The sequence below is a fragment of the Lithobates pipiens genome, unplaced genomic scaffold, assembly GCF_037356315.1.
Source record: "Lithobates pipiens isolate NorthernLeopardFrog02 unplaced genomic scaffold, aLitPip1_a1.2 Scaffold_10, whole genome shotgun sequence".
In the NCBI taxonomy this organism is placed as follows: Eukaryota; Metazoa; Chordata; class Amphibia; order Anura; family Ranidae; genus Lithobates; species Lithobates pipiens.
The window spans coordinates 25,267,373-25,294,419 of record NW_027507686.1 but is presented as its reverse complement, the minus strand read 5'-3'; the positions used below and the strand labels follow the sequence as shown (position 1 = coordinate 25,294,419).

The following is a 27,047-nucleotide window of genomic DNA, read 5'->3' as shown; positions in this document are numbered from 1 at the left end:
TACATTGCAGAGCTGAATGTAATCTGGGTGTAATAAAAAAAAAAAATGCTCAAAAACGCGTTTAAAAACGCTATTAAAAGCGTGTTTTTAAAACAGCGTTTTCCTGCCAGCAATCTGACGTCCAGAAATACTTTTTTGAACGTCCTGTGTGTATGGAGCCTAAAGGGGTTGTAAACCCTCAAGGTTTTTCACCTTAAAATGCATTCTGTGCATAAGGCCTAACCTTTGCAACCCCTTTAAAGTTGCAGCAACTTCATAGTAGTTCATGCACTACTACTTTGGAAGGAGCAGAGTCCTCCAGCAGTGCAGAGTGTTTCAGGAGAGCAGAGTTAGATAAAGAAGCAGAGTCCTCCAGCAATGCAGAGCATTTTAGGGAGAGGAGAGTTAGATAGAGGAAGGGGTAGATTCCAGCAGTGAATATTATTTCAGTGAAAGGAGAGGTAGCAGGCTGATGAACTCATGGTTCCGTCACTGTACTCTCTCTTCCTATTGGTTTTTATTTTTTGGGCTATAAACAAAAAAAAAAGCAACAATTTTGAAAAAAAAAAAATATATATTTTCTGCTTTCTGCTATAATAAATCTCCAAAAAAATAAAAAAATAAAAAAAGAAACATTTCTTTCTCAGTTTAGTCTAATATATAATCTATGATATATTTTTGGTAAAAAAAAATCCCAATTAGTATATATTGATTGGTTTGCACAAAAGTTATAGCGTCTACAAAATAAGGGATAGATTTATAGCATTTTTATGAATATTATTTATTTTCACTAGTAATGATGGTGATCGCGATTTTTTTTAGCGGGACTGCGGACAAATCAAACACTTGACACTTTTTTGGAACCATTGACATTTATACAGCGATCAGTGCAATCAAAATGCACCGATTACTGTATAAATGACACTAGCAGGGAAGGGGTTAACACTAGTGGTGATCAAGGGGTTAAAGGTGTTCCCTGGGAGGTGTTTCTTATGCCCCATACACACGGTCGGACATTCCGACAACAAAATCCATCAGATTTTTTTCTGACGGATGTTGGCCCAAACTTGTTTTGCATACACACGGTCGCACAAAGTTGTCGGAAAATCCGATCATTCAGAACGCGGTGACGAATAACACGTACAACAGGACTATAAAGAGGCCAGTAGCCAATAGCTTTAGTCTCTAAGGCCGCGTACACACGCGGGGACTGTTCGCCCAACTTTGTCCGGCAAACAGTCCGCTCAAAATTAGCATGGACGGACATGGCCACACACGACGGACGAACAGTTTGCTGAAACCGTGCGCGATGACGTGAACGGCACGTACGACGGGACGAAAAATACGACGTCCTATACACTGCATTATAACTTTCGGCGTGTAAATCCTTTCTGAGCATGCGCGGAACTTAGTTTGACGAACAAGCCTACACACGAGGGGACTGTTCGCTGAAACAAAGTTTCAGCGGACAGTTTTTCGGAATTTCCGAAAAACCTTGTTCAGCGGACTGTTCGCTGAAACTGTCCGCTGAAAGCCCACACACGAGCGGACTGTTTGCCGAAACACTGTTCAGCGGACAAAGTTGGGCGAACAGTCCCCGCGTGTGTACGCGGCCTTAGTCTATTCTGAGCATGCGTGGCACTTTGTCGGTCAGAATTGTCTACACACGATTGGAATTTAAACGATCTGATTTTGTTGTCGGAATTTTTTTTAGATCCTGCTCTCAAACTTTGTGCGTCGGAAAATCGGACGGAAAAAGTCTGATGGAGCCCACGCACGATCGTGTTTTCCGACAACATGATCCGATCACACATTTTCTGTCAAAAAATCCGACTGTGTGTATGGGGCATAACTGTATGTGGGCTGGACTGACTGGAGGAGGAGAGAGATCGCTGTTCCTAATCACTAGGAACAGACAATCTCACTCTACTCCCCTGACAGAACGGGGATCTGTTTGTTTACACTGGCGGATCTCTGTTCTTCCTCTCTCTGGAGCGATCGCAGGTGGCTGGTGGTGGACATCTAGTCCGCTAGACCAGCTGGTTGGTTCCCCCGCTAGAGAATGGGCCTCTGCCCACAGATCGCCATGTACGTGCCCGACGCACAATGACAGCGATTCGCGCAGCCGAGCCAGCCTGTCACAGTACAACTGGTACTGGTCGGCAATCGTTAGACCTGCCTGGGGTTCAGCTTTAGTCAACACATACCAGAATGAATGGGTGTGTTAGATTTACCAAGCACACTGATTGAATTATCAAGAGGGAATTGTGAAATCTACAATAGGCTTCCTAAAGAGAACCTGTCATCTTTCATCAGATAATGGACATATCTCAGTGACAGAATGCCCTGCTTGGTTCCCAGACCACCAGTGCCCCACACAGCCCCAGGAAGGAATGCCATGTGGAATTCCCCTTTAATAAGAACGATACCAGGACCCTTTCCTCCTGACACTAAGCTGCTTTCCTGGCCTTGGATTCTTGGCAGGAGATTGTAAAGATTTAATACAACATGTGCCGGTTGTGTAATTCCGAGCCCTGGGGTCTGTACGGCTGCAGAGGGGAGGAGGCCTGCGTTGGCCGACGATCCCCTTTTTTCTTTTTTTCTGAAACATTTCTGCTTCACTGCCAGAAGCGCAATGTTAAAAAATATCACTGAACATTCTCTGCCAGGGGTGACGCTTCCATCATGGCTGCACTCACCCCAGATTGGTGCCAGATCTGGGCAGGGCCCGTGGCTCCGCTTGTACCAAAAGGATGGAAAGATATTGTATAAGATCTAATGTTATTCCAAAGACTGATTTAGATGCCAACCCAGTCACTAAAATAATATATAGTCTTTGGGATGTTAATGTCATTTTCAGTCTTTTTAAATCTGCCTTGAAATAATTCCTGGTGATCCTGCCATGTAATTAGTCCGTATGTTATCACTTCCGCATAGGTGACAACACTCTGTCCTTGTCTCCTAATTTCACTTCTGCGTTGTCACATTGGCTCATAGGTGTGCGCAGCTTATTGCATTAGGGTGTGCACCCCAAAGCTCAAAAACACATGCACAGTAAAGCAGAGGACAGTGTCAGTAGAGCAGAGGACGGTGTCAGTAGAGCAGAGGACGGTGTCAGTAGGGCAGAGAACGGTGTCAGTAGGGCAGAGGACGGTGTCAGTAGGGCAGAGGACGGTGTCAGTAGGGCAGAGGACGGTGTCAGTAGGGCAGAGGACGGTGTCAGTAGAGCAGAGGACGGTGTCAGTAGGGCAGAGGACGGTGTCAGTAGAGCAGAGATTGGTTTCAGTAGAGCAGTGGATGGTGTCAGTAGAGCAGAGGATGGTGTCAATAGAGCAAAGGACGGTGTCAGTAGGGCAGAGGACGGTGTCAGTAGGGCAGAGGACGGTGTCAGTAGAGCAGAGGATGGTGTCAGTAGGGCAGAGGATGGTGTCAGTAGGGCAGAGGACGGTGTCAGTAGGGCAGAGGACGGTGTCAGTAGGGCAGAGGACGGTGTCAGTAGGGCAGTGGACGGTGTCAGTAGGGCAGAGGATGGTGTCAGTAGGGCAGTGGACGGTGTCAGTAGGGCAGTGGACGGTGTCGGTAGGGCAGTGGATGGTGTCGGTAGGGCAGTGGATGGTGTCGGTAGGGCAGTGGACGGTGTCAGTAGAGCAGAGGACGGTGTCAGTAGAGCAGAGGATGGTGTCAGTAAAGCAGAGGACGGTGTCAGTAGGACAGAGGACGGTGTCAGTAGGACAGAGGACGGTGTCAGTAGGGCAGAGGACGGTGTCAGTAGGGCAGAGGACGGTGTCAGTAGGGCAGTAGACGATGTCAGTAGTGCAGGGGACGGTGTCAGTAGGGCAGAGGATGGTGTCAGTAGGGCAGTGGACGGTGTCAGTAGGGCAGAGGACGGTGTCAGTAGAGCAGAGGACGGTGTCAGTAGGGCAGTGGACGGTGTCAGTAGGGCAGAGGACGGTGTCAGTAGGGCAGAGGACGGTGTCAGTAGGGCAGAGGACGGTGTCAGTAGGGCAGAGGACGGTGTCAGTAGGGCAGTGGACGGTGTCATTAGGGCAGAGGACGGTGTCAGTAGGGCAGTGGACGGTGTCAGTAGACGGTGTCAGTAGGGCAGTGGACAGTGTCAATAGGGATAAGATTGGTGTCGGTCGTTTTTTACTTTTATTAATTAATAAAAACTTTTATAAAATATATAAATAAAAAATTAAAACTGCATCACACAAGGGGATTAGGGTGTGCCCAGGCCTGTGCACGCCTATGCACTGGCTTCAGATGGAGACTATAAGTGGCGGTTTGAATATAGATTGCATTGCCATCATCAGGAAACCCGCCCTGAGAAATGCCATGATGCCATTGCTGGTACCAGTGCTGGGACAAAGTCATCCAGTACCCAGTGCTAAGATTCCAAACTGCACCATCCCCCCTGCTCATGATGTGCAAGCTTAGGGGAACCTACACCCTGCATTCACTTGCTTGTCAAAACCACTACCACTGTCACTACTCCTGTCAGCCTTGCAACAGAAGGAAGGCACCCCTAGTAAACCATTGTGCCCAGGGCAGCTGGCCCTCCTGCCCACCCCTCATCCTAGCCCTGGAGTAATGCGATGTTATTAAGAACAGCCTTCCCTTCTCAGTCTGAAGCCGATATCATTTTCTAAAATTGCTTAAAAGGTTTTGCTTTATTGCATCCCTAGCAAATCATGGACTGTTTAATAAGTTATTTAGTTACATAGTAAAAAAATAGATACATGTCTAGCAAGTCTAACCAACAGCAAAAAATAAATAAATAGACAATCTCCATTATCAAATCTCTATGCCGACTGCTGTGAAAAAATACATGTGGATCCTGCCAGAAATCTTGAGAATAGGTAACTTCCTGCCTGATAACTGCCTATGCTACAGTCTTAAAGTGATATTAAAAGCAAAAAAAAATGCCATATATACCTGATCTGTGTAGTGGTTTTGCACAGAGCAGCCCCGATCCTCCTCTTCTTGGGTCCCCCGCCAGCACTCCTGGCCCTTTACTGCTCCCAAGGGACCAATAGCAAGCAGCTTGCTATGGGGAGCACCTAAGCATGCCCGCTGCTCTGTGTGTCCATTCAAACATGGAGCATGACTCGGTCCCACCCCCACTCCTCATTCCTCACTGGCTGTGGTTGCTGTCTCAGCCAATGAGGAGGAATAGACCCAGGAGAGCTGCCGCTCTTGTGTACATTGCTGGATTGAGATGGGGCTCAGGTAAGTATAAAAGGTGGGCTGGGGGGGGGGGGGGGGCTCCACACAGGTTTTTTTTTTACCTTCGAGCATAGAATGCAAGAAGGTAAAAAAATCTTGCTTCTTTACAAGCACTTTAATTAGTCAGCATTGTTATCAGCTATCTCTGTGGGCGGCAGAACATCTCCCCTGTGTTATGGAGAAGACAGGGGGTAGTTCTGTAGTCCTGCCCTAGCTTGACAAAACTGCTCTGTCATATATATTCAATGCACTGAGCAGGGATGAGCTCGGCATGTTCACATACCAGTTCAACTCAATTGAGCTGTCCAGCCAGGAAGCTGCCACTATGCACCACCAATTAAACATCCGAGGCATTGTGCTGGGAAAGGAAAATTTCGGGGATGGCAGGATGTAGGAATTGTTCTAGGAGGACAAATTCGGCGTGGTGGGCTAGTAGTGGTGATTTGTGTTGGGACGGGGGATGGGGGAAGAGGATTTGTGCTAAGAGGGGGGATTTTGTTTTTTTTTACTATAAAAATAAAATGGTAGGGGAAATATTTTTGGGGGCTACCCGGGCTAGGAATTTGTGCTAGTAGGGATGATTTGTGCCAGGAGGGGAAATTTGTAGGGTGGGGGATTTGTGCTAAGATCAAGGATTGGGGGAGGGGAATTTGTGCTGGAATGGGGGGATTTGGAGTGGGGGGGAAGAGGATTAGTGTTAGGAGGTGAAATTTGTAGGTTGGGGGATTTGTGCTAGGATCCAGGATTGGGGGAGGGGAATTTGTGCTGGAATGGGGGGATTTGGAGGGGGGGATTGGATTTGTGCTAGGAGGGGAAATTTGTAGGGTGGGGGATTTGTGCTAGGATCAAGGATTGGGGGAGGGGAATTGGTGCTTTGTGCTGGAATGTCGGGTGGGGGGGGGGGGGGGGGGGTTGGAGTGGGGGAAAGATGATTTGTGCTAGGAAGGGAAATTTTTAGGGTGGGGGATTTGTGCTAAGATCAAGGATTGAGGAGGGGAATTGGTGCTGGAATGGGGGGGGGGGGGGATTTGGAGTGGGGGGGGGGAAGAGGATTAGTGCTAGGAGAGGAAATTTGTAGAGTGAGGGATTTGTGCTAAGATCAAGGATTGGGGAGGGGAATTTGTGCTGGAGTGGGGGGATTTGGGGGCTTTTACTATAAAAATAAAATGGTAGAGGAAATATATTTTGGGGGGGAAGGCTAGGAATTTGTTCTAGTATGGATGATTGGGGGGTATTTGTGCTAGGAGGGGAAATTTGTAGGTCTGTTCTGTAGGGTGGGGGATTTGTGCAAAGATGAAGGATTGGGGAGGGGAATTTGAGCCGGAATGGGGGGGTTTTGGAGTGGGGGAGGCAGAGGATTTGTGCTAGGAGGGAAAATGTGTAGGGTGGGGGATGTGTGCTAGGATATGCTGGAAAGGGGGGGGGGGGGGGGAATTTGGAGTAGGGGAAGATGATTTGTGCTAGGAAGGGAAATTTGTAGGGTGGGGGATTTGTGCTAAGATCAAGGATTGGGCATGGGAATTTTTGCTGGAGTGGGGGGATTTTGGAGCTTTTACTATAAAAATAAAATGGTAGGGGAAATATTTTTTTGGGGGGGGCTAGGAATTTGTGCTAGTAGAGATAATTGGGGGGTATTTGTGCTAGGAGGGGAAATTTTTAGGGTGGGGGATTTGTGCTAAGATCAAGGATTGGGGAGGGGAATTTGTGCTGGAAGGGGGGATTTGGAGTGTGGGGGGGCAGAGGATTTGTGCTAGGAGGGAACATTTGTAGGGTAGGGGATTTGTGCTAGGATCAAGGATTGGGGGAGGGGAATTTGTGCTGGAATGGGGGGGGGTACCAGTGGGGGAAAGAGGATTTGTGCTGGGAGGGGAAATTTGTAGGGTGGGGGATTTGTGCTAAGATCAGGGATTGGGGAGGGGAATTTGTGCCGGAATGGGGGGGGGGGGTTGGAGTGGGGGGAAGAGGATTTGTGCTAGGAGGGGAAATATGTAGGATGGGGGAATTTGTGCCAAGATCAATAATTGGGGGAGGGGAATTTGTGCTGGATGGGGGGGGGGATTTGGAGTGGGGGAAGAGGATTTGTGCTAGGAAGGGAAATTTGTAGGGTGGGGGGTTTGTGCTAAGATCAAGGATTGGAGGAGGGGAATTTGTGCTGGAATGGGGGGATTTGGAGTGGGGGGAATAGGATTTGTGCTAGGATGGGAAATTTAAGGGTTAGCAGATTTGTGCTATTAGGGGGAGATTTATTTGCGGATGGGGGGCAAAGATTTGTGCTGGGAGGGGGGATTTGTAGGAGGAGAGGGGACTTTGCTTAGGGGGCGAGCATGCAGATTAGTGCTCGATTTCTTTATTTTTGGGGGGTCAATTTGGCATGTTCGCCCTGGACTCTACATGACCTTGTCCGGGCGATGGCTGCATGCATACCCACCCCTTGTATAAGTGTGACTACATAGTGGGGATTGGCTCGCCCGCTTATGATTGGTGGATAGTGACAGCCTCTTGCCTGGATAGTTCGGGTTCAGATTAGGATCCGAATGCCCCTCAGTGTGTCCCTAGCAGTGAATGAGCGTTGTCACCCTAGGACAGGAAGTGTGTTATTGGCAGGATCACAGGGTAAAAAAAGCCAAAAAAAAGAAAAAGAAAATGAATGCAGCCATGACATGAAAAGATTGCTAAGCAGAAATCTGAATTTTGTTCTTGGGTTTGGATCCACTTTATCCCATTTGCAGGGTGCTGAGGATCCAATTTCTTGGTATTTTTATGCTGGGACTGATTCTAATCCCCTGATTATGGCAGGCTCGCTCTCCCACACAGCTCTCTGCTCAGGGAGGTAATTGTAACTTCCTGTCTCAATATCTACAGAACACAAACGGGTACAAATCTGGAACGTTCTGGCTGGAAATACACTTCCGTGCAATATGTGAACTCTAAGTATGGCAGATTATTTTCTCAGCAAGAGGAATTTGTATGCTGGAAGTCCGCTATAAAGTAGTCATTGGAGCTGCTAAATGCTACAAATGAACAAACGTGATTCCTTTTACTTGGAGGAAATTTGTATTTTTCGAAACTTTTGAACAAAATGACTTCTTAGGGTTTGTAACTTCTTCAAACATTGATAATCCGCCGGCACAAAATATCATCCATAGAAGAGAAGGAAGACCTGATTGAAAAATGACCATGGACTTTATATACTCCTCTGTATCTAAGTCATATTACATATAAACAGAAATAGGATATACAGTAGCTCTTATTTTTATATTATAATAAACACGCGATAATGAGTATATCTAGTACAGGGGTCTCCAAATGTGTACTGATTGAGGAATAAGCTCAGAAGATGTCTATGGTGGTCTTCACTGCTGATGTAAGGGGGAACGCTAATGGAGACCATGGTGTAAGGGGGATGTAGAGCAGGATGGGAACTGTCATGTAAGGGAAGACTCTGATGGGGTCTCTAATGTAAGGAAGACTCTGATGGGGTCTCTAATGTAAAGAGGACTCTCAGGAGGTCTCTGATGTAAGGAAGGCTCTAAAAGGGGACTGATGTAAGGGAGGATTCTGGTGCAGACCCTGATGTAAGGGAGGGCTCTGATGGGAACTGTGATTTAAGGGAGAACTCTAAAGGGAACCCTGTTGTAAGAGATGACTCTTATGGGGTCTGTGATGTAAGGAGGGCTCTTATGGGAACTCTGATGTAAGGGGGGCTCTGATAAGGACTCCGGTGGGGTCTCTGATGTAAGGAGGATTCTGATGGGGACCTTGGGGTAATCTGGACTCTGCTGGGAACTCTGATGTAAGGGAGGACTCTGATGGGGTCTCTGATTTAGGGATTACTCTGATAGGGACTGTGATGTAAGGGATGGTCCTGATGGGGACTGTGATGTAAGGGATGGTCCTGATGGGGACTGTGATGTAAGGGATGGTCCTGATGGGGACTGTGATGTAAGGGATGTCTCTGACGAGTACTCTGATGGGGCCTCTGATGTAAGGCAGGACTCTGATAGGGACTTTGATGTAAAGAGGACTCTGATGGGAACTGTGATGTAAGGAGGACTCTGATGGGAACTGTGATGTAATGGATGGCTCTGATGAGTACTCTGATGTAAGACAGGACTCTGGGATCTCTGATGTAAGACAGGGCTCTGATGGGGATTTTGATGTAAGGCAGGACTCTGATGGGGATTTTGATGTAAGGCAGGACTCTGATGGGGATTTTGATGTAAGGCAGGACTCTGATGGGGATTTTGATGTAAGGCAGGACTCTGATGGGGATTTTGATGTAAGGCAGGACTCTGATGGGGATTTTGATGTAAGGCAGGACTCTGATGGGGATTTTGATGTAAGGCAGGACTCTGATGGAGATTTTGATGTAAGGCAGGACTCTGATTTGAACTGTAATGTAAGGAGGACTCAGAGGGGTGTATACAGGGGAGAGTATACAGAGGAGTGTATACAGAGGGGTGTATACAGAGCAGTGTATACAGAGGGGTGTATACAGGGGAGTGTATACAGAGGGGTGTATACAGAGGGGTGTATACAGGGGAGTGTATACAGAGGAGTGTATACAGAGGGGTATATACAGAGGGGTATATACAGGGGAGTGTATACAGAGGTGTGTATACAGAGGGGTGTATACAGAGGGGAGTATACAGAGGGGTGTATACAGAGGGGTGTATACAGAGGGGTGTATACAGAGGGGTGTATACAGAGGGGAGTATACAGAGGGGAGTATACAGAGGGGTGTATACAGAGGAGTATACAGTTCGCTGTATTCTTTCAAACCATTGTCCTCCTTGTTTTCTGAATATTTACCTAAACTTCCTGGTAATCAGGGGGCTCCTCGGTAGAAGCTCAGCTCAGCAGGCACAGAGGACACCTCCCATCCTTTTGTAAATGTCAGTACAGAGGTTGGAAAATGTCAGTTGGGTCGGTCACCATGTTCTGCCACTTAGCAGGAACTCATCGCTTGAAATGTTCCGATGCGTCTTGTGACTGCACAATGGCTGGACGGTGCTTGTAGTTCGGTCCGTCCTCCGGTCACAGTGACCCCATAAAACACCATCATCTCCCTGTCCATATACTGTATACCAGTGGATGTTTGTAGCACCTGCTTCATATAAAGTGGATTATGTGTTTATATATTTATTTATTCTTATTTATTATAGAAAATCTAGCAATATTTTTTGTTATGGTTTATAGTGATTTTTTTTTTAAGGCGATCTCTGACCGACCGTCTCTTTCTGTTCGATTGCAGATGATGTCAGACTGTTCGCTTACGTTCGATTCACCACTGGAGACGCCATGAGCAAGAGGGTCAAGTTTGCCTTAATCACGTGGATCGGAGAGAATGTTGGTGGCCTACAGAGAGCCAAAATCGGCACAGACAAGTCGCTGGTGAAGGACATTGTGCAGGTCAGTTCTGGACCGTGAATGGTCAATCAAAGCTTATTGTTATCATTACCATAATGGAGCTCACATACACCTCAATGTTCATCGATCGAATTGCTCCAGTCAGAAACCCAACTATGAGCAAGAAGCTCATACTTCAGTCCCAAACCGCAGGACACAGTTAACCCCATCCACAGTCCTCCCCCCGGTGACTGGACTGTCCCACCAGACCCCAAACCCCTCCATCAGAGTGGCATTCCCAACCCCCCCCCCTCCAAATATGCCGGGACCGCCCATTTGTTGTCACCAATCGCTGTATCAAAAGCCTTATTTAGTTACTTCTCAAGTGAGGGTGACACTGAGATTCCGGGACATGGTCCTGGACACAGCGTCATCGGGACTGAGAATGAAGATGCAGGACTGTCCCGACAAATCAGTGACAGTTGGCACCCATGGTAGCTTTCAGTCAGTCTCAGTCTATTTTTTGACACTGGGTAATAACCAGCCAGGAAATTTGCTGGTTTTTGTAAAGGTATAACAGCCTATCTAATCTGGGGCTGCAGTAAAAAAAAGTCAGGTGACATAATGTCAACACTGTGTATGTGAGTCACACAGTGTCACAGCCTGGGAAACACTATTAAATATAACCTGTGCCCCCTCATATCAGGTGTGCCCCGTTACATCAGATGTCCCCATCAGAGTGCCCCCTTACATCAGGTGTCCCCATCAGAGTACCCCCTTACATCAGGTGTCCCCATCAGAGTGCCCCCTTTTATCATGTCTCCCCCATCAGAGTGCCCCCTTATATCAGGTGTCTCCATCAGAGTGCCCCCTTATATCAGGTGTCCCCATCAGAGTGCCCCCTTACATCGGGTGTCTCCATCAGAGTGCCCCCTTACATCGGGTGTCCCCATTAGAGTGCCCCCTTACATCGGGTGTCCCCATCAGAGTGCCCCCTTACATCGGGTGTCCCCATCAGAGTGCCCCCTTACATCGGGTGTCTCCATCAGAGTGCCCCCTTACATCGGGTGTCCCCATCAGAGTGCCCCCTTACATCGGGTGTCCCCATCAGAGTGCCCCCTTACATCGGGTGTCCCCATCAGAGTGCCCCCTTACATCGGGTGTCCCCATCAGAGTGCCCCCTTACATCGGGTGTCCCCATCAGAGTGCCCCCTTACATCGGGTGTCCCCATCAGAGTGCCCCCTTACATCAGGTGTTCCCATCAGAGTGCCGCCTTACATCAGGTGTTCCCATGAGAGTGCCCCCTTACATCAGGTGTCCCCATGAGAGTGCCCCCTTACATCAGGTGTCCCCATCAGAGTGCCCCTTTACATCAGGTGTCCCCATCAGAGTGCCCCTTTACATCAGGTGTCCCCATCACAGTGCCCCCTTATATCAGGTGTCCCCATCAGGGTGCCCCTTTACATCAGGTGTCCCCATCACAGTGCCCCCTTACATCAGGTGTTCCCACCAGAGTGCCCCTTTACATCAGGTGTCCCCATCAGGGTATCCCTCTTAGATATGATCAGTTATCCCCATCAGGGTGTCCCTATCAGAGTCCCCCTTTACATTGATTGTCCCATAAGAATGCTTGGCCAGTCCATCACCTTCACCCTCAGCTTCTAAAGCAAGGCAGTGGTCATCTTGGAGGTGTGTTTGGGTTATTTATCATGTCGGAATACTGCCCTGCGGCCCAGTCTCTGAACGGAGGGGATCATGCTCTGCTTCAGTATGTCAGGTACATGTTGGCATTCATGGTTCCCTCAATGAACTGTAGCCCCCCAGTGCCGGCAGCACTCATGCAGCCGCAGACCATGACACTCCCACCACCATGCTTGACTGTAGGCAAGACACACTTGTCTTTGTACTCCTCACCTGGTTGCCACCACACACGCTTGTCACCATCTGAACCAAATAAGTTTATCTTGGCCCCATCAGACCACAGGACATGTTTCCAGTAATCCATGTCCTTAGTCTGCTTGTCTTCAGCAAATTGTTTGCAGGTGACCCCCATGTCATTTTTTTGGTGGGTGGGTGGTGGACGAAGCCACAACCGGGCACCCACAGTTACAATGCCGGTGCTGCAGAGAGGAGGGGGAGACGAGTAAGGCTTCGCCCCCCCCCCCCCCCCCCGCATCGCTGAACCCTGGGACCGGTAAGTGTCCAATTATTAAAAGTCAGCAGCTGCAGTATTTGAAGCTGCTGACTTTTAATTTTTTTTAGTTTTTTTTTAAGCGGAACTCCGCTTTAAGCCCGAGAACCGGAAGTGGTGTCGGAGGTCGCTCTGGTCCTCCAAGGGCATAGAGCTGAGTAGGGGCCATCTTGCCCTCACTCGACTTTCTGCCTATCTAGCAAATGAATCGGATTGTTTCTGGGTTTACGGGCGGCTCCGGTAAACGCGTAAATGACCGGAAAGCAGTGAGAGGCGGGGGTGGGGGCACCTCTCCCGCCGCCCCTAAAAGAAAAAAAAAAGCTAGCTGCTGCCATAACCTGGTATTAAATGTCAAAGTAACGATGTATATATATATATATACTGTGGGCGGTCAGCAAGTGGTTAAGCAAAGTCGCTGGATTGGAGCTTAAGGGCGGCTTTTTATTTATGTATAGGAACCCAATGCACACTGTGCACTTATCCTAACTATACAATGATTACAGAGGCCAATACATTGTTTCATTGTTTTTTCCTCTAAGCCCTGATGAAGGGGGTGGAGCTACAGCCCACAAAATGCGTCGGGTTTGTAAACAGTTTGCCATTAAAATAAACTTGTATCTGGGTTGGAATATCACAGTGGTGGCACAGCAATCGTAGATTCACATAACAATGTATCAGAGCCATTGGAAAGCCCCCAGCAGCCAGGTCCGCATTCCGCAGCTGGCATTCCTTCTTTGTGACGAGCGTCCGGCGCTCTCTCCTTTGGCACAACGAGCCCGCAGGTCAGAGTGAGTGGGACAAGAGGGCCGGATTCATAATTAAACCTCTCTGGCATGGCCGGACCTCAATAGCAGCCAGTGTTCCGACGTGAACAAACAGGCGCTTGTACTGTGTCCGCGGAATGCATTGTTGTGTCCGTTGTGTCAGGCTTAACGCCGATCTCACAGGACAAGCTGCCCCGCTTTTATGTCTTGCCATTTAAAGGGGGACTCCAGTCTGAGTGAAGAAGCAGGATACTATTTTAGCATGAAGGTATTCCAGAATCAATGACTGTGGGGGTGATTTACTAAAACTGGAGTGTGCAAAATCTGGTGCAGCTGTGCATGGGAGCCAATCAGATTCTAACTTCAGCTTGTTCAATTAAGCTTTGCCCAAAAAAAATAAAAAAAAATGGAAGCTGATTGGCTTCAATGGAGAGCTGCACCAGATTTTACATGCTCCAGTTTTGGTAAATCAACTCCTATATCTTCTTCTAATTTACTAATTTCATTTTTCGTCTTCTAATTTTTTCTTCTAATTTACTAAAACACGGCTTCTCTAGTATTTTTATTATAGCATTTTTTATTTTATTTTTTTGATGATGGAAAATAAGGATTTATCACAGCTGAATTTACTACATGGAGATAAAATACCAGTCCATACAAAATAAAGGTGTCAATAGTTAAAGCTCAAATCCACACAAAATGTTTCAGTGTTGGATAGAGTAGAGAAGGATTAGATCCTCTGTCAGCTTTTTTTTTCTTCCATTGGCTGTGTCCCTATTGGGAAAATTCCCTTCACTTCCTGTCCAAGTGATTTTGTCATTTGTCATTTTGACAGCTGGGAATTGCTGTAAGGTGCAAGGGGGGAGCAGCATTGGGGTAAAAGCACAGGATGTGCTACATATGCCCTGTGTACTTTCATAAAGTTTATTTGGGGCATTTGTAACACTCCCAGTGCCCACTACTGGTTAAAGCGGATCTTCACTGCATCTGAGCAACACAAATCAAAACACTATTTAATACCTCACCTCTTGTCACAGTGACAACCAGAATCACGAGGTGCCACAGGGCAGATAATGTAAGGAAGAAATCTCCCCATTGCAGACACATGAGAGAAGCCCCAATCCTTCCCCATTCTACAGTGCCTTGAAAAAAGTATTCACACCCCTTGACATTTTCCACATTTTGTGATGTTACAATGAAAAAGCGTACATTTATTTTATTGGGATTTTAAATGATAAATGGTTTTCAATTTTTTTTTACAAATAAATATGTGAAAAGTGTGGGGTACATTTGTATGGTGCCCCCCGGAGTCAATACTTTGTAGAACCGCCTTTCACTGCAATTACAGCTGCAAGTCTGTTTGGGGATGTCTCTACCAGCTTTGCACATCTAGAAAGGGACATTTTTTTCCCCATTCTTCTTTGCAAAATATCTCAAGCTCTGTCAGATTGGATGGAGAGTGTCTGTGAACAGCAATTTTCAAGTCTTGCCACAGATTCTCAATTGTATTTAGGTCTGGACTTTGATTGGCCCATTCTAACACATGAATATGCTTTGATGTAAACCATTCCATTGTAGCCCTGGCTGTATATTTAGGGTCGTTGTACTGCTGGAAGGTGAACCTCTGCCCCAGTCTCAAGTCTTTTGCAGACTCTAACAGGTTTTCTTCTAAGATTGTCCTGTATTTGTCTCCATCCATCTTCCCAACAACTCTGACCAGCTTCCCTGTCCCTGCTGAAGAAAATCTTCCCCACAACAAGATCCTGCCACCACCATGTTTCACAGTGGGGATGGTGTGTTCAGGGTGATGTGCAAAGTTAGTTTCCGCCACACATAGCGTTTTGCTTTTAGGCCAAAAAGTTCAATTTTGGTCTCATCTGACCAGAGCACCTTCTTCCACATGTTTGCTGTGTCCCCCACATGGCTTCTCACAAACTGCAAACTGGACTTCTTATGACTTTCTTCCGCCAATGGCTTTCTTCTTGTCGCCACTCTTCCATAAAGGGCAGATTTGTGGAGAGACGACTAATAGTTGTCCTGTGGACAGATTCTCCCACCTGAGCTGTGGATCTCTGCAGCTCCTCCAGAGTTTCCATGGGCCTCTTGGCTGCTTCTCTGATGAATGCTCTCCTTGCCCGGCCGGTCAGTTTAGGTGGACGGCCATGTCTTGGTAGGTTTGCAGTTGTGCCATACTCTTTCCATTTTCGGGTGATGGATTGAACAGAGCTCCGTGAGATGTTCAAAGCGAGGGATATTTTTTTATAACCTAACCCTGCTTTAACCTCCCTGTTGGTATTCCCAAGTGTGGCTCGGGGTGAATTTTCAGTACCAAAAGCGGTAACCCCGAGCCACAGTCGGGATCACATCACAGGATCCAGGTACAGCTTAATTACCTTTTCCCCAGGATCCTGCAATGTCTCCCGGCTCTGTGTGCGAGCCGCGTCTCCGCTCGATTCACCACAGCGCCGAGCTCTGTTCCCTGCGAGCGTTGCGGCGCACGGGGACGGAGCACGGTGCCAAATTCAAAAAGTGAAAAACGTACAGTACACGGTGATCTTACAGATTACATTACTTTATCACATTATTTCTCATCCCTTTTGTCCCTAGTGGTTTGTCCAGTGCCCTGCATGCAGTTTTATATTATATAACAGTCATGGCGAACCATGGCTCTCCAGATGTTTTGGAACTACATTTCCCATGATTCTCTTGCACTCTGCAGTGTAGTTGAGCATCATGGGAAATGTAGTTCCAAAACATCTGGGGTGCCAAGGTTCGCCATCACTGTTATATAATCTGTTCTTTCTGCCTGGAAGCTGGAGATTGTCCATAGCAACCAAAAGCATCCCTTTACATCAAAAGTGGTTTCAGACCAGCTAGAAAACAGCGATAATAAATTATAATCACTTGCAGAATTGAGCGATAGCGATTTGTGGGGAGGTCCGTCATCAAACACTAAAAGTAATGACAGCGACAATTCTGCAACTGAGCAAATTTCAGTGTTTTTGATTTGATTACATTATTGAATCATTTTTATTATTATATATTTGTTTTAATTATTTATAATATTATAATTTATGATTTCGTGTTTCAAACGTTATCATACCCAGGGTGTCTACTAGACTCTTGTTTGGACAGATTTAAGCGAGTTATTCCTAAGAATTACAGGCCTACAATATAAAACGCCAAATTTCAATGCGAAACAACGTACCGCTTGAAGCATCAAAAATCTGAAATAATCATACCGCCAGGGAGGTTAAAATTCTCCACAACTTTATCCCTGACCTGTCTGGTGTGTTCCTTGGTCTTTATGGTGCTGTTTGTTCACTAAGGTTCTCCAACAAACCTCTGAGGGCTTCACAGAACAGCTGTATTTATACTAAGATTAAATTACACACAGGTGGACTCTATTTACTAATTAGGTGATTTCTGAAGGCAATTGGTTTCGCTAGATTTTAGTTAGGGGTATCGGAGTAAAGGGGGCTGAATACAAATACACAATAAACTTTTCAGATATTTTTTTTGTACAAAAATTTGGAAAAGCATTTATCATTTTCCTTCCATTTCACAATTATGTGTTGGTCTATCACATAAAATCCTAATAAAATACATTTACATTTTTGGTTGTAACATGACAAAATAGGGAAAATTTCAAGGGGTATGAATACTTTTTCAAGGCATTGTATGTAAAGCCCCATACACACTATTAGATTTTCTGCAGATTGTTGTCTTCAGATTTACCAAAACCATATAATATGAGGCTAAACCTTAAGACCCCTTTCACACTGCCACACCCATAGCGTCGGCGATAAAACGCAGCTATTTTTAGTGGCGTTCTACCGTCGGATTTTCAGCGCATTTCGGCCACTAGCGGGGCGCTTTTATCCCCCCCCCGCTAGCGGCCGAGAAAGGGTTTAAACCGCCTGCAATATCAGTGTTTTGCATTGCAGCACTGCCCCATTGATTTCAATGGGGAGTAGCGGTGGAGGAGCGGTAAACACACCGCTCCAAAGAAGCTGCTGGCAGGACTTTCCCTGATGTCCTGCCAGCGCACCACTCCGGTGTGAAAGCCCTCGGGCTTTCACACAGGAGACAATGGTGCAGAAGTTTGAGGGCGGATTGCAGGCGCTATTTCTAACGCTATAGTGCCTGCAAAACACCCCTCGTGTGAAAGGGGTCTAAGAGTTTCAATTTTGTCTGCAATCAGGCAGGCCCTTGCACTCAGTGGGGGGACAAGGTCATCCAGAGCCCAGGGCAAACATGCCAAACTGCACCCCCCGCCCCCAAGGTGTATGGGCATTATGCGTCATCAAACCCCCCCCCCCAAAAAACTGAGCACTAATCTTTTTCACCCCCCTAAGCATAAATTCCCCCTCCTCCCAGTGCAAATCTTACCCCCCCCAAATCCCCCCCAATTCAAGTGCCCCCCCCAAAAAAAATCACTCCTCCTAGCACAAATTATCTACCCCTAAGATTACTCCTCCCAATAACCCCACTGCAAATCCCCCTTCCAGCACAAATGCCCCAATCATCCTTCCTCGCACAAATCTTCTTCCCCCATTCCTTCTCCCCCTAAACTTTAGCATACCCCCCCCCAAATTTCCCCTCCTAGAACAATACTTCCTGCTGCCCCCCAAATCCCCCTTTCCAACACAAATCCCCTCCCCCCTATTTCCTTGTGGTGCCCCCCCCCCCCCCCCACCGCCCATGATACCACAGTGCCCAGGGCAGCCGGCCCTCCTGCCCACCCCTTGTCCCGGCCCTGCTTGCACTACAGGGTTTTGGTAAGTCTGCAGACAAAAATCTGCAGAAAATCGAATAGTGTGTATGTATTTAGTTTATCAGACTAAAAACAATAATGCTGGCAGGAAATATTATGTTGGTGAAAAACATATTTACAAAACCCAAAATTATTATTTTTTTTTTTATCTTAGAATTTTGCCAAAGAGCTGCTCATCACCGAACGCAAAGACCTGGAAGAAGAATACATCAAAAACGAGCTAAAGAAGGCCGGAGGTGCCAACTACGACGCCCAGGCAGAATAATCTCACCGCGCTGCTTTTTACTAGAAGACCAAGAAGTCGACCGCAACAAAGACAACCGGAAAAACCGACAGAAGCTGTGATAAAAGAAACTGGTTATTTCTTTGCATATTTCTCTTCCCCCTCCCCCGCCCCGTCTGGACTCTTATATCTCGGTCACAACATCTCAGTTGACATTATCTTGGCGGTCACGCTGGTTTATCAGCAGACGCGCGTCTGAGCCTACGGCCTTTGCGATCGACAGCTTCGCCGCGGGTTCTGCGACTCCAAGACAAAACACAACGAACTCCTGAAAAGATTATTTTGAATTTTCTCTTGACTCTCCGGGGGAATCGCCATTTCCGCAGACTGATCGCCGCTTGTTCTTTTTGTTTTCTGGAATGTTTAAAATCTTGTTTAAAAAGTTGCAAAATTCTCCATGATGGATTGATCGTTGTTTTGGGAACTTTTAGTAGCTAAATAGAGCCAAACCGGTACCTAAGATCCCCACACACACTGTTAGATTTTCTGCAGATTTTTGTCTTCAGATTTACCAAAACCATGTAGTACAAGGACCTGCCTGAATGCATACAAAATTGAAACTCTTAAGGTTTGACCTCATATTATATGGTTTTGGTAAATTTGAAGACAAATCTTCAGAAAATTTGAGGCTTTAGGCTCACCATCCACATTGCAATCTAAGCATCCAATCAAATTTAGATCTAAAACTATGCAATATTAGGACCTGCCTGAACCATCTAATCAATAGACATGTGTACTGACAAAAAATTTGTTTATTTTCATTTCATTTATTTTTCTTTGCTTTTTTCGGAAATTCAAAAATTCTGAATTTTCGAATTTGCAAATTTTCCAATTTCCAAATTCCGAATTGTCAAATTTTCAAATTTTCGAATTTCCGAATTTCCATATTTCCGAGTTGTCAAATTTCCGAATTGTTTTTCAAATTTTCAAATTCGGAATATCGAATTTTTGAATTCTGAAGTTCCAAATTTTTGAATTACGAATTTTCGGAATTCGAAAATTTGGAAATTCAGAAATCTGAAAAAAAAAAAGAGGAAAATCAGTAATATTCAAAATAATAACTAACTAATAATAACTACTATTAAATTATAGGCATTGGAATTTCCTTTCAAACTTGGCTGTTTGTGAACGTAACGAACTTCTGAATTTTGAATTTTTTGGAAATTTAGAAATTAAAAATTTGGGAATTTTCAAATTTCCGAATTTTCAGATTTCGGAATTTTCAAATTTCGGAATTTTCAAATTTCGGAATTTTCAAATTTCCGAATTTTCAAATTTCCGAATTTTCAAATTTCCGAATTTTCAAATTTCCGAATTTTCGAATTTTCAAATTTCCGAATTTTCTAATTCTGAACTTCCGAATTTTCTAATTCTGAACTTCCGAATTTTCTAATTCTGAACTTCCGAATTTTCTAATTTTTGAATTCTGAACTTCCGGAATTCGAAAATTCGGAAATTCAGAAATCTGAAAAAAAGAAAGGAAAATCAGTAATATTTGAAATAATAACTAATAATAACTACTATTAAATTATAGGTATTGGAATTTCCTTTCAAATTTAGCTGTTTGTGGACCTAACAAATACAAAATTTATCTGATGTTATGAATTATCCGAAATAACGAATGCCGCATCTAAACAAATGGAATGGAACAAATTAATAATAAATAATAATAAAAAAAAAGGTTTTATTATTATGTTAGTTGTTATTATTCGATCGTTACGTTCCATTCGTTTAGATATGGCATTCGTTATTTCAGATAATTCGTTCAAATACGTTCACTAACAGCCAAATTTGAAAGGAAATTCCAATACCTATAATTTAATATTTATTATTAGTTAGTTATTATTTCAGATTTTCGAATTTTCAGATTTTCATTCTTTTGAATGTTCAGATTGTGATCTGAATTTCCGATGTCTACTAATCATTTTATATCCAATCAGCTAGGCCCTTACAGTACATAGTTGGTAGACTAAAAAAGGAGGTTGTACAATCAGATTGTATTGTGTATGGTGAGCCCAGAAGAGCTCACTGTACAGACGTCCTACGGGGCTGCAGCACCTGTTTCCTGCGCTGCAAATGGGTGGGTACCTGTGGGTGGGTACCTGTCAGGCTGCCATCCAGCAATACATCTAACGCCACAGGTACCCACCTCTTGTCAGAGCACAAAGTAAATGGAATCATGTCAATCGGGCACCAGTGCAGAGTCCAAAGCTATACATTAAAGTGGGACCTATCATCAGATATATTTTTCATGCTAAGTAATGAGTCGGTGTAATACTTCCAGGTGTTCATTCCCTCTCACAGAGATCTATAGGCGTGTGCACAGGGTATGCCAGGTGTGCCTGTGCACACCCTAATCATGCTGGTGGTGCAGATTCCCCCTGCCCCCCCCCCCCCCCACAGAGCTGCTGGCTTCCCTCCTCTCCCCCTAGCTGCTGTGGGGGGGGGGGGGATGTTTCAGGATGGGAAGAGGGGGAGGGTCATTTACAGTCCCTTCCTTTTCCGAATGAACACAGTGAAGGATCTGTAGCAATCACTCACTGTGTTCATTCATAACTGAAGCATAGTAAACTGTGTTTACTATGCTTCCGTTTGTGAATGAGCAGGAGTCCGCTCAGCGCAGAGCACTTCCCATCTTAGCTTTGGGGTGCCCACCCTAATGCAGTGATGTCGAACCTTGGCACCCTAGATGTTTTGGAACTACATTTCCCATGAGGCTCATGCACTCTGTGGTGTAGTGGAGCATCATGGGAAATGTAGTTCCAAAACGTCTAGGGTGCCAAGGTTCGCCATCACTGGCCTATTACATTAATGCAGTGATGGCGAACCTTGGCACCCCAGACTACATTTCCCATGATGCTCAACTGCACTACATGCAAAGTACATGAGCATTATGGGAAATTTAGTTCCAAAAAATCTGCGGTGCCAAGGTTTGTCATCACTGCATTAATGTAATAAGTCACTGATGGTGAACATTGGCACCCCAGACATTTTGGAACTACATTTCCTATGAGGCTCATGCACTCTGCGGTGTAGTGGAGCATCATGGGAAATGTAGTTCCAAAACGTCTGGGGTGCCAAGGTTCACCATCGCTGCCTTAAAGTGGTGTTGCCACCAAAAAATTAAAAGTAATTAAAATTCATAAAAAAAATAAATAAAAATAATTGACAAAAAAAAAATTTTTTACTCACCTCTAAATACCGGTTGCTAGGGGGTCCCTCGTAATCTGCCTTCCTCATTGCCCAGGCTGGTGACATCACTTCCCCTCGCGCCGCACATTCACCTGGGACCTGTCATGTGTCCCAGGTGACTGTACGGCGTATCACGGCGCCCTGCGCCGCTCGCGCATGCGCAGTGGGTGCCCGGCTGTGAAGCCACAGCCGGGTGCCCACAGTATGCATGACGGCGCCGCGAGCGGAGCGGGGAGCGAGGGGGGGGCTTCGTTCCCCCGCATCGCTGGACCCTGGGGCAGGTAAGTGTCCGATTATTAAAAGCCAGCAGCAGCAGTATTTGTAGCTGCTGACTTTTAATTTTTTTTTTTTTAGGGGGTACCCCACTTTAATGTAATAGGTAAATAGGCTGTGCACAACTATGCAGACGTCACAGCCTTCACCTGCTTTTCTCTCCAGAATGACAGCGCCATCTTTTGTTCGGGCATCATCCAGGGTGACCGAGTTGCCAGCTCAGAAGTGACACAATCTCGTAAATCCCCTGGCTGCGTTCACAAATGACTGACACAGTTCAGCCCCTTGATGCAGCCTCTCACCTTGGGACTTGTTAAAAAAGTTACAATGTTGCAGTCTGACCACTGGGGGAGGGGTGTGGCAGACTGAGGAAATGCTTCCTCCTGCCTGCAGTAGACTGATGACATCAATGCAGCCTAGGGAAAAAACACTGGACTGAAGCTCAAGGACGGCTCTTAATAATAAAAAAAAAAAGCTGAAAAATGATCGTGTTGCTGTGACATCGATCGTGCAGACTTGTGAAGTTGATGACAGGTCCACTTTAAATTCTATAATATACAAACTTGGCAATTTTTACCCACTAAACTCCCACTAAAAGTGGACCGACCCTTTAAGTTAAGTCCATGGAGCACAATTTGAAGTGGCCACATTATCATTTTACAAAATCGATACAGTTTTCATGTTGCCACCCCGCCCCCGCCTCTAATTGAATTGACTGGTACACGTCATTTGACTTTTATTTTGCACATTTATAGAAGATTTGCGTGTTGATTTTTTCTTGATTTACTTTGTCTCTGCGGCCCGAGAGTCTGAGTCCAGAGGACAGCTTGATTTAGCCGTGTCGCCTGCCACACTGTCCTCCAGCTCCTGAGTTTGCATAACTGTATCATATAACTGAGCTCTACTATGGCGGCACGTCTACGCATGCGCAGAGGCACAAGGGTGGAAACAGCACAAATAAATAGCATTCATTAAAAAAAAAAATCCAAATTTAAGAGAAGGAGGCGGGGCAACATGAAACCGTCTTAACAGTGAGGGTTTGCTTTATGGAGATCTCAGCTCTTTGCGTAAGTCGGGACTGGTCCTCTTAGAGAAGGAAGTGTCACCAGCACACCAGGATCTCCAAAATTGGGTCCAAAATTGTAATCACATAGTATCAAAAAAATTAATTGAAGCCACGTTTCAGAGTCACCCAGGACCCCTTCATCAGACATGTGACCTTACTGATGAAGGGGTCCTGCGTGGCTCCGAAACGTGGCTTTTATTCATTTTTTTGATACTATGTGATTACAATTTTGGACCCAATTTTGGAGATCCTGGTGTGCTGGTGACACTTCCTTCTCATGATTGCAGTCGGTTCCATCCGTTGGTCATTTTGGCGCCCAATTTAAGATACAGCCGTTTGTGCAGGTAGGTGTGCGTTGGGAGTATTGCATTGGTGGTCCTCTTTTAGGGGATGAGGACCAAGGAAAAAATGTACAACATATAATCCAATCCTCATCTTAAATCACTATCCTGCTTCTCCCCTGGAGCTCTTTAATATTTCTCGGTAATCTTCCAGACAGGGGGCCTCATTAGTATTCTGAACACGAAGCCCCACTCGATCGTTCCGTAGTAACACGACCCTCCAGGTAGACACTTGACTGACCCCGCCGCTCTTGTCCCAAAATTGTCCCCTTTGTTTACATGGAAGAGTCCCAAAAATGTGTTTTCTTACTTCTGAACATTCCCATACAACCAAATTGCCAAATTGTCCTAATGCTGCACATAGCTAGGTCCGTGTACCTACCTGTTCTACAAACCTGCTCCTGATTGGTACATCGCAAGGTCACATGATGCAGCATTTTGCGGGGTTTTCAGCTCACAAACCTGATTTTGGCTCCTCTGAGTGTGTGGCTTTATGTCTGTAGGTCCTACAAAACTCATTCCATTTGTGCTTGAAGGGCCAACCCCAGTGCAGGAGAACCAGGGGCTGTGTGGGGTCCGAACCCTTCACTGAAATCAGCTGGATTTATAAAAATTGGCTTTGGAAGCAATACCCCCTCCATGGTCACTTACAGTACTGGGTATCTAATGGAGCATCTCTTCTAACAACCGCTCCTTTCAAGCTCAGCTGATTTTTAGATTTGCCACAGCCCCTCATTGGTAGTTAACGAGCCGAGATCTGTAAATTGGAGACTCAGCTTCACGGCCCCTCAATGGTAGTTAACGAGCTGAGGTCTGTAAATCGGAGGCGCAGCTCCTCAATGGTAGTTAACGAGCTGAGATCTATAAATCGGAGCCACGGCCCCTCAATGGTAGTAAACGAGCTGAGATCTATAAATCGGAGCCACGGCCCCTCAATGGTAGTAAACGAGCTGAGATCTATAAATAAGAGCCACGGCCCCTCAATGGTAGTTAACAAGCTGAGATCTATAAATCAGAGCCACGGCCCCTCAATGGTAGTTAACGAGCCGAGGTCTGTAAATTGGAAGCGCAGCTCCTCAATGGTAGTTAACGAGCTGAGATCTATAAATCGAAAATCGGAGCCATGGCCCCTCAATGGTAGTTAACAAGCTGAGATCTATAAATCGGAGCCACGGCCCCTCAATGGTAGTTAACGAGCTGAGATCTATAAATCGGAGCCACCGCCCCTCAATGGTAGTTAACGAGCTGAGATCTATAAAATCGGAGCCACGGCCCCACCACGGCCCCTCAATGGTAGTTAACGAGCTGAGATCTATAAATCAGAGCCACGACCCCTCAATGGTAGTTAACGAGCTGAGATCTATAAATCAGAGCCACCGCCCCTCAATGGTAGTTAACGAGCTGAGATCTATAAATCAGAGCCACCGCCCCTCAATGGTAGTTAACGAGCTGAGATCTATAAAATCAGAGCCACGGCCCCACCACGGCCCCTCAATGGTAGGTAACGAGCTGAGATCTATAAATCGAAGCCACGGCCCCTCAATGGTAGTTAACGAGCTGAGATCTATAAATCAGAGCCACGGCCCCTCAATGGTAGTTAACGAGCTGAGATCTATAAATCAGAGCCACTGCCCCTCAATGGTAGTTAACGAGCTGAGATCTATAAAATCTGAGCCACGGCCCCACCACGGCCCCTCAATGGTAGTTAACGAGCTGAGATCTATAAATCAGAGACACGGCCCCTCAATGGTAGGTAACGAGCTGAGATCTATAAATCGAAGCCACGGCCCCTCAATGGTAGTTAACGAGCTGAGATCTATAAATCAGAGCCACGGCCCCTCAATGGTAGTTAATGAACTGAGATCTATAAATCAGAGCCACTGCCCCTCAATGGTAGTTAACGAGCTGAGATCTATAAAATCGGAGCCACGGCCCCACCACGGCCCCTCAATGGTAGTTAACGAGCTGAGATCTATAAATCAGAGCCACGGCCCCTCAATGGTAGTTAACGAGCTGAAATCTATAAATCAGAGCCATGGCCCCTCAATGGTAGTTAACGAGCTGAGATCTTTAAAATCAGAGCCACGGCCCCTCAATGGTAGTTAACGAGCTGAGATCTATAAATCAGAGCCACGGCCCCTCAATGGTAGTTAATGAGCTGAGATCTGTAAACGAGCTGCAGCTTCTCCATGGTAGTTAACATTGGTGTGTGCAGCCTATAGCCCTAGCCCCCCAGAGCACAAATACACACAGGTGGGTGTCAGTACAGCAAGATTGGTGGCAGTAGGGCAGTAGAAGGTGTCAGTATTTATTTTATTTTTATATCATTTTTGTTATTTTTTAAAAATTTTTTAGTAGCCTCGTTGTGTTGTTTTGGTGTCTAAACAGACCCCTGATGTCTCACTTTTGCAACAGAGAAAAAAAAAAAAGAGGACAGTGATTCTCCAGTCCCTTTTTTTGCAGCCCGCAGTAAACACATTTTACTATGAATTAGGAATGTAGGCAGCTCCTTCCCTGGTCCTGAGAAGAGAGGAGGGGATCTGGCAGCACCACAGGGCAGGGAGATAGGAAACAGGGAGGGATTGGTACCTCAAGAGGTAATTAGGGTGTGCCCAGGCACATCCGGCACACCCTGTGCGCACGCCTATGGTAGTTAAGGAGCCGAGGTCTGTAAATTGGAGCTGCAGCTCCACAGCTTCTCCATGGTAGTTAATGAGCTGAGGTCTGTAAATTGGAGCCGCAGCTCCTCAATGGTAGTTAACAAGCTGAGATCTATAAATCAGAGCCACGGCCCCTCAATGGTAGTTAACGAGCTGAGATCTTTAAATCAGAGCCACGGCCCCTCAATGGTAGTTAACGAGCTGAGATCTGTAAACTGGAGCTGCAGCTCCACAGCTCCTCAATGGTAGTTAAAGTGGTAGTAAAGTTGATGTTTTATCAAAAGGCTGTCAATGCTTGGTTACTTCTGCCATAAATGCATCCTTCTGCCTGTCAGCTGTCATGTTCCCTGAGCCGTGCATGCGCAGCTCAGCAAACATTTACAGCCCCGATCGGCCCCCAATCTGTGCCATGGGGATGTGACTCCCCATGTGCATACACCGGAGTGGCGCCATCGCATCCTGGCAAGTGGCCGAAGACCAGGCGAAGATGGAAGCGCCGGGGGCCCACAGGATCGGTGCCAACGCTGCACTGGAGGACACCATATGACAGGCAAGTCTGCCATAATATATTAGTATGCACCCACCTGGGGGGAGGCCTTAAAAAAATAATAATAGCGGACTTTACTTTTGCTTTAATGAGAGGAGATCTGTAAACTGGAGCTGCAGCTCCACAGCTCCCCAATGGTAGTTAACGAGCCAAGATCTGTAAATTGGCTTGTGTGGGTAAGAGGAGAGAGATTAACTCCATACACCAAACATATCATATGTAGTTCTTTTAATGTTACATGACCTGAATAAAGGTCACTTTACGAAAGGTGATATTTTATTTTTTTGTTTTTGTTTTGTAACTAAATCTGAATGTCCGAGAAGAACGAAACTGGATTGATTCTTGTTTACATCCTAAGTGACTCCATTTCTGTTTTGTACTGTGAGAATGCGGATTGA

General features: G+C 46.0%; 1 protein-coding gene and 1 long non-coding RNA gene across 2 annotated transcripts in view; both read left to right on the top strand.

The window, feature by feature from the left end:
- The window catches only part of COTL1 (coactosin like F-actin binding protein 1), a 49,761-nt gene extending 30,795 nt beyond the window's left edge, over nt 1–18,966 (top strand). Inside the window, exons 3-4 of the mRNA XM_077453002.1 lie at nt 10,460–10,617; nt 18,442–18,966. Of these exons, the coding sequence (XP_077309128.1) occupies nt 10,460–10,617; nt 18,442–18,552 (269 nt within the window). The 3' untranslated portion in view covers nt 18,553–18,966. The remainder of the gene's footprint in view (nt 1–10,459; nt 10,618–18,441) is intronic.
- Nucleotides 18,967–19,846: 880 nt separating this feature from the next.
- On the top strand, nt 19,847–20,828 carry LOC143928248 (uncharacterized). Its single transcript, XR_013262385.1, has 2 exons — nt 19,847–20,679; nt 20,730–20,828. It is a non-coding gene; the product is annotated as an uncharacterized LOC143928248 (long non-coding RNA).
- Nucleotides 20,829–27,047: the final 6,219 nt, after the last annotated feature.